Source organism: Botrytis sinoallii, assembly GCF_014898435.1.
Source record: "Botrytis sinoallii strain Bc 23 chromosome Unknown BSIN_012, whole genome shotgun sequence".
NCBI classification, from domain to species: domain Eukaryota; kingdom Fungi; phylum Ascomycota; class Leotiomycetes; order Helotiales; family Sclerotiniaceae; genus Botrytis; species Botrytis sinoallii.
Genome location: NW_024066039.1, coordinates 1,412,657 through 1,420,053, shown reverse-complemented (window position 1 = coordinate 1,420,053; position 7,397 = coordinate 1,412,657). Strand labels below are relative to the sequence as shown.

Sequence of the window (7,397 nt, the reverse complement as noted above, 5' to 3'; positions counted from 1 at the left end):
AGGGAGACCAATCGAGCTAGAAAAGAGGCAAGGAAAAAGCAAAAATAATACTATATTTCAAGTTTTCTTAGATTGAGTGTTGCGTGGTTGTTGTTCATGCAAGATGATAGAGTAGACACCAAATCCAATCGTCAAATATGCCTGTCCTGTAGTCTGGGATGGGGGCAGGGAGGAGGGGGTTGATATTGCCAATTGAGTGTGTTGTGTACAAACTCGTACTTATCATAGTCATCCTCATCCTCGTCCTCGTCCTCATCCTCATCCTCCATCTACTGCATAGAGTAGACAGATATACTTTGCAAGGGGGTTTCTTGGATATCTACCTATACTCGCCTAGCTACCTCTCTCTTTCCTTCTCCTCTCATCAAGTTTTCCCATTTCATACTCCGTACACGCATATCAGCCAATTGAATAATCGATAACATCGAGAACACCGATGATATCGACAATATCAAGAGAATAATCATTAATCCATTTGAATCAAAAGTCAAAGAATCCTCACTCGAGCGTTTGTAGGCTGTGAGCTGTGGGCTTATACTTCGTACATACAGACGTTTGCGGCACATCCATCCCACTACGATTTATGCTTTAGATTTTAGATTTTTGAATTTACGTTTTAGATTTTAGAATTCCGAACGAATTGCGAGTATTCCATCCATTCAGCTATCCAGCCATTCGGTCGTCCAACCATCCAGCCAACCACCAGCCAACCACCAGCCACCAAACTACAAAAAAAGAATCACAACTGGATATCACATACATCCACATATCATCCCGCTCCACAGCATCTTACTCGATCCATCTCCCGCCTCCCTCCTCCTGGTTCGACGATTCATGGGAGTGTGTGATATCCATATTCGATATCCACTCTATGACTGGTTGATTCCCATGAACTATTTAAGAGATTTTGCAAGTATACGGATATAGAATATAACAAATAATACTCGAGCATGTTTCTAGGATCTCTATTGCTAAGTTGTGTCGGTATGTCGTATCCTCCCATATCACCAAGGGTTTCCAGCTTCCTCCAGGAAGAATTTTAGCCCCTTCCTCAAACTACCTCCTCACTACCTACCAAGTACTGAAGAATATTCTTGAATAAGCTTTGATTGGTGAATCTTCTGGCTGAGACCGGCGCTTTCTTGGACCACACCATTTTCTTTAGAACTAGAGCAGCTTGAGAGTAGTTCTCTACATATCACCATGCATTCAATAGTTTATATCCCACACCGCTTGAACATAAGGCTAAACAGGCTGAACGGTTTTTGTTTGCCATATTCATTTGTTTGACTGTTTCGTATTGATTCAAATTCACATTTGCATAGATATGCTCTCCGCGATTTAGATCTCTACCTACCTCATACCCAGGTATCTATACATGCAGAGTCAGTCTTGGTGTCTTGGTAGGGAGGATTATCATCATACTTCAATTTCTAGAGTAGCACAAACCAACTCCCACTTCCTTTGAGGAATCCACACATACAACCTCATCGTCATAAGTGATCAAATAACGCCGATCACCGTTTTTTCTGCTCTTTGCTTCATCAAATCGTACAGCACTTTCAACGCACGTACATACAGCACGCACACGATCGTGCTGCATTGGTGCATACAATACAAAACGAAACAAAACAGCAAGAGCAACAGGCTGACAGCAAAAACCTCTATAGAGAAGTAAACGCCAATACTGATACGGTTTCTATTCCTAAACTTTCGCTACGAGAATTGTTTCTCTTTCTCGAATTGGGCCTTTATAACAATGCGACACCCGTATCATAGAATCCCATCATGAGACGTTCCAATGGTTCCTATCAGAGTCTCATACGCCTCAAAGTCCGTGGACCTTCAGCATTTCCTTTGCATCTAATCTGTGCACCCCTATCGTTCAGATATCGCCATATGTACGTTTTGATGCTTGAGCGAACCTCAAAACCACGCTGACAGCTTTCTTTCCAACGCTTACAAAAAGAAAAGAAGAAATAGGTTAAGGATCTGACCGTATGGAGCCACGGGACCCTACATAGATAGTACACTTCGTGGCACTAGATTAATCTTGTTACAAGGCTAACTCTAGTAGTGCTTGACCCCTGGATCATAGCATAGACCTTGGGGGGGGCTAAGCTGTATCCGTGATAATCCATCTATTCACTCTCCTCATCTCCTCATTCTCACTCACACTCACTGGCTCCTTGACAAACAAATACGAACTCACGACTCACGAGTCACGGGATTCAGGAGAACAGACTCGACAGGCTTGATGGTTTGTCATATGATCGTGAGAAATCGATTCGAATTGTCTGTGTGCTAATAAATGATGCTAATGGATATCTATTCTCCACAATCGCTATTAAATGGTGATCGTCCTTTATAATTGCGATAATCGATTTGCTCCTCACTAGTTCCTGACTAGACACCTTTACAGAGTTTTGTATTCCATACTAAAGGCAATAGAGTCAATTTTATCATTTTTCTTCCTTAATGCTGCGCAAACCGACTTCTCACACTCTACCCACGAATATCTACTTCGCACCACAGCAAGAGTCCACCGTGTTGTGTCCACGTTGGAGACTTGGAACACCCACTTTGAAAATACATCCCGATACCATATCGGTACTCTATGCATTTACGACTTATCGCCTTGGCTTCGGCAATGTACTGTTCTCAGGGCCTGCCTCAATACACTCACCAATCACATTATGGAGCGTTGGGACGTGGAAGCAGAGTTTAACCCTAACATAATCCATGCAAGATGACGGGCGAGTGCTTGATTGCTTGACTTTGAACCTGAACCTGAATTTGTTTCTGTATGTATCATTGGACATCAGCACCTGTGGATTTCATGGATACAACGTTTGCATTTCCTGAATTTTTTTCACCTGCGGTATTACATATTTATCACCATAATCAGCCCGCCTTGATGGGGAGGTACAAATTTACGAACAACAGGCTGAGAATCAGGGGATTTATGTAACTATACATAGATCTCGCATCTGAGACTTTCAAACAGTTTGAGGAAAATATGAAAGACATTGACGTGAACAGCTCCGGTCTGACGTCAACGTGTCTGAGAATACATATGGGGGGGCCTCGGAGGGGGTATTTTGGGCCCAACGCTCATCACAATTCAACAGAGACATTGTTAGTTCGTTTGTCACTCGTCGTTGTCATTATCTCCATAGACTCCAATTGTTCTTATCAGTGTTATGAATATTTTGCGAGGGGAACAGTTTGTTTCCTTTCTGATCGTCGTATCTCCATGCATATCACTGCCTCCATGTCTTTCCTTACCAACACGAACCCGTCCTTGTCGTCCAACGTAACATAATATAACATCTAATTTCACACGACGATCTTTCTATCTTGACATCACCAACCTAACAACTCAAGTTCTCTTCCCTTCCTTCGGACCTCTCTCCATGTATCCTTACCCCATGCCACCGAGCCGAGCTGCACATGCAAAATCCTCTCTCAAAAACTACCCCTCCACACTTGATATGTTATACATGATACTACCTAGAACCAGATACTAAAATAAGATCTAGATAGCATCAGTCATCAGCGTTATTATTTCTATTCTTACCGTGTGTAAGCACACCTCGCCTGTACCGTCACCATCTCTCAGCCATAAGCGGAGTTTAAAAAAGACCCGAGACTCAAGAGTAAGATGGGCAAAATGATCTCCGTGAATGTCAAACATAAGCAGCCATTTCACGAGCATAAGTTTACATACATGTACCTGAACCACGGTACTGGGATGATGGACTTGGGTCTTGATGTAAGATGTGCTTACTCGAATGAGGCACTGCGTAGGAAGTTGTTGGTAGCTTGAGTGAGATTTTGTAGGTTATACTTCTTTGGGATATATATCTTGTACGAAGGACACGGCGTCGAAGATGTCTGTGTAGAGTTTGCTGTGTATGTGTGTACGGTTTACAATGAATGTTTAATGTTTCATTCAGCATAGAACATTATATGTTGTCACTAAACCCCAAGCCTCGAATCCCCAATCCCCAATCCTGGATCCCAACCCCAACCCCAGCTCTTCCCCTTCCCGCTTTCACATTCCCCATACTATACACCCACAAATCCGTACATCATCAAATCAGCCGCTCAACCACTGCATATCATAACAAGAACGACAACAACAACAACAACAACCACCAATACCGCGTAAAGCGCTCTGTCCACGACCTTTCTATCCTCAAACTCTCCATCCTCTACAATTCAAATTCCCACCCACCCCAATCTAGAAAACATCCCCAATTGTTAATTTATTTTCCCTCCAAAAATACATCTATAGATACTCCCCTCAGTCCCCTCCCACAATCACTTCCGAATACTTCCCCAACCGAAAATAGCCTCTCTCCAAAACAGTCTCCCTGGAGCATCATTCCGTGTTCTCTATTCTCTATTCTCTAGTCTCCTTATACCTACCTACCACCTACTCATATCAACATCCCCTCTAGCACACGAGAATTTCCTAATAGACTAGAAACAGTTGCAAACATCTGATCACGATATACCATATCTATGAAAGAATGCATGCCTAGTATTTGAAGATTTGGATTTCCTCACATGTGTTGAATTTTGAATTTTGAATATTCGACTCTTCTCAATCACAAGATCATCAACTCATCAACGTACCAATCCTCTCATCAGAACATCCAAATACATCCAAATACATCTCACCTTCTCCCCCTCTCACATTCAAAATACCACAATAACACTTATCCCCATTCCCAAAAATCCCCCCTTCCCAATCTGTATACATTATACAAATCCTATACATCGCCCACAGGCCAGGACAAACTTCACTCAAGCTATGCATATGCGTACCTCCTCGCTCACTCCCATTCCTGGCCCATCACCGTCTATATCTCAAGTTAAGACACACATCAGAAACACTGAGAAAACTCAAGCTTAACAAACACGTATCACATCATACCTAGAAAATAGGTGTTAAAACCTACAGCTAGCTCTGCAACTTCTCCACACCACGTACACACCACATGCTAACCTCCTCCAAGCCAAGTCAACTAACTACCTCGAGGCTTGAATCTCATGCCCTCCCCTCACTCTCACTGTGTTCCCATATTCACCACCTTCAATGACCATTAACAAATTCAAAATCACAAACTGCAAATGATAAGCACACCCATGCACAAGTAAATGGTTCATGAAATTTTCGTCTGTCTATTATGCTATCGTTCACTTCATTTTCCCATATCACCACACCCACACGCCAATATCTTAACTCATTGAATGACAACCAACAACCATATTGCCCTACAACGTACAAGAAACGAATATTAAGAAGGAAGTACTAAGTTTTAAAATAGGGTTGTTGAAATCTCAATTGTTCTTTTTCTAGGTCCGCCCAAGCCACCCATCATTTTATTTGCTTGGCAATGGCATTCATTACTTATGTGTATTTCTGTCCATAACACAGATAAAAAGTTGTAGAAGCGACGCCACGTCTCACTCTGTGTCGTGCCACCCCTAAAAAAAACCAATATACAAGGAGAAATTTTTGTTTCTCAAAGAAGTTTGTGCACTCGCTTCGAAAGAGGCTGCGAGTTGACTATCCATTATCATTTATCGCATAATCGGATCGACTGCCGCGGTCGTACCGATTGTGTAGAGTCGTATCCCGAAGTGCAGATTTATGCCTTGCGGGAGCGGGTCGCTGGACGAGCTGGGCTTACGCCTGTTGCACGAGCATTTACAGGGCTTGCATTGATCTTTCCGTGTGTAAGTGTGGCGACATCAGGAACTTTGGCATCGACCAAGGAACGAGCAGCCTTGCGACCCGTGGGGCGCTTTCCATCTTTCTTGTAGGTTGCGAAGTAGAAGGAGATGAAGAGCAAAAGGTAAGAGCTGAGAATACCCATACCAGCGAAAGCTGCAAATTCTTCACCAGCACAGTGACCTGCGCTTGGCATGTTGGGGAAGTAAGTGGATGTGAAGTAGGTGTAGGATGCAAAGTAAACGAAGCCTGTAAAGTGAAGAGTCTGTTAGCAAGCTGAAAAATGTAATATGGGGCTGATTGGGGATTTGTGCAGCCTTACCAAGATCGATGACAAACTGAATAATCTGGAGTCTGGTGATCCATTCCTTCCACCAAATGCGAATTCCACGCGCGCTCTGGAAATAGTACCAGTACATAACAACGTGAACCATGAGGTTGAGGGTAATTGGGACCCATGACACAGAAGTCAATCCAATAAGTTGAGTGTAACACAAGAGAGCAGTGGCACCATGGTGATAGCAATGAAGGAAAGCTTTGCACAAAATATTAGCATTTATACAAGGAATGGATCGCAAAGCTGCGGCTACGTACTTAATGGCTTTTTCTTCAAGACGAGGAAGACGGTGTCAATCAATTCGAGGTATTTTGTGAGGTAATTGAGCTAATCCGTTAGCCGCACAATCATTAATCCGATCTCGTCCCTGATAGAACTTACATAGTAGAGAATAACCAAGGGAGAAGTCCAACCACCTCTGACGTCGCAGATGGCATAGAAAAGACCATGGTTGTAAACTGTGGGTACCAATTGCTCAACAAAGAGTGCCAAAAGGATGGCGCTGATAGCTGTAAGGTAAAAGTTGTGAATCATGAAAGGACCATTCAGTTTGAAGGCTGGTCGATTTCGCATTAACTCCCTTCCACCGAATATTATGACATAGTATGCCAGAATTGTGAAGCCACTCTCCTTCAATGTTGACATAGGTGTAACTCGTGGTTGGAAATCGAAGTCTTGAGGATGGTAGCCTTTCACCGCGGTGAATACTTTATCGAAGATTGGCCATAATTCCACACCGAATGGCTTGTCAATTGTTGGGAAGGGGAATGCCTTCATATCTAATCCACTTGACGACATAACGACAAAACTGCGATTGTGATGGATGTATTGTTGACCTTGGTTGAATGTGCGACAATGCTCTTGAGATGTCGCGTGTTCTTTTCGAAGAAGTGGAAATTCGCTAGAGCGAGAAGTTATTTACAACGCGAAAAGGCAACTTATAAACAACAATCTTTCTTCAATCAAGATGATGACAACGAAAGATTGAGTCTCTCTGGATGAATTCAAGACATAAAAGTATTAAAAAACCCAATGAATGAATGAATGACGAATGAAGGGAATAGAAGTGAATAAATTAATATCCTTTAGGAGAATCCCCGGTAGTCTAATGGGAAGAATAACGATGCACAAGAATTTGGGGGAAAAGGGTCAAAAGGATCTTGAGAAAACAATTCTAGAAAAAGAGCTTCTTGACGAGAAATGGGAACTTTCGTGAGATTGAGGTAAAGGGAAGTGAAGAGAAAGAAAAAGTTTCCTTTTTGATGTGTTCCTGCCAAAAAAGATGAAGAACTGTCAACTAGTTCACTTTTTTTC

At 42.6% G+C, this 7,397-nt stretch overlaps 1 protein-coding gene across 1 annotated transcript; it reads right to left on the bottom strand.

Annotated features, from left to right (window-relative positions):
* Positions 1-5,663: 5,663 nt before the first annotated feature.
* On the bottom strand, positions 5,664-6,881 carry EAF02_007352 (uncharacterized protein; the record flags this gene model as incomplete). The annotated part of the gene is made up of 4 exons (XM_038903400.1): positions 5,664-5,995; positions 6,069-6,281; positions 6,341-6,410; positions 6,465-6,881. 4 exons carry the CDS (start codon positions 6,879-6,881, stop codon positions 5,664-5,666), a joined length of 1,032 nt encoding a protein of 343 aa, XP_038756879.1.
* Positions 6,882-7,397: the final 516 nt, after the last annotated feature.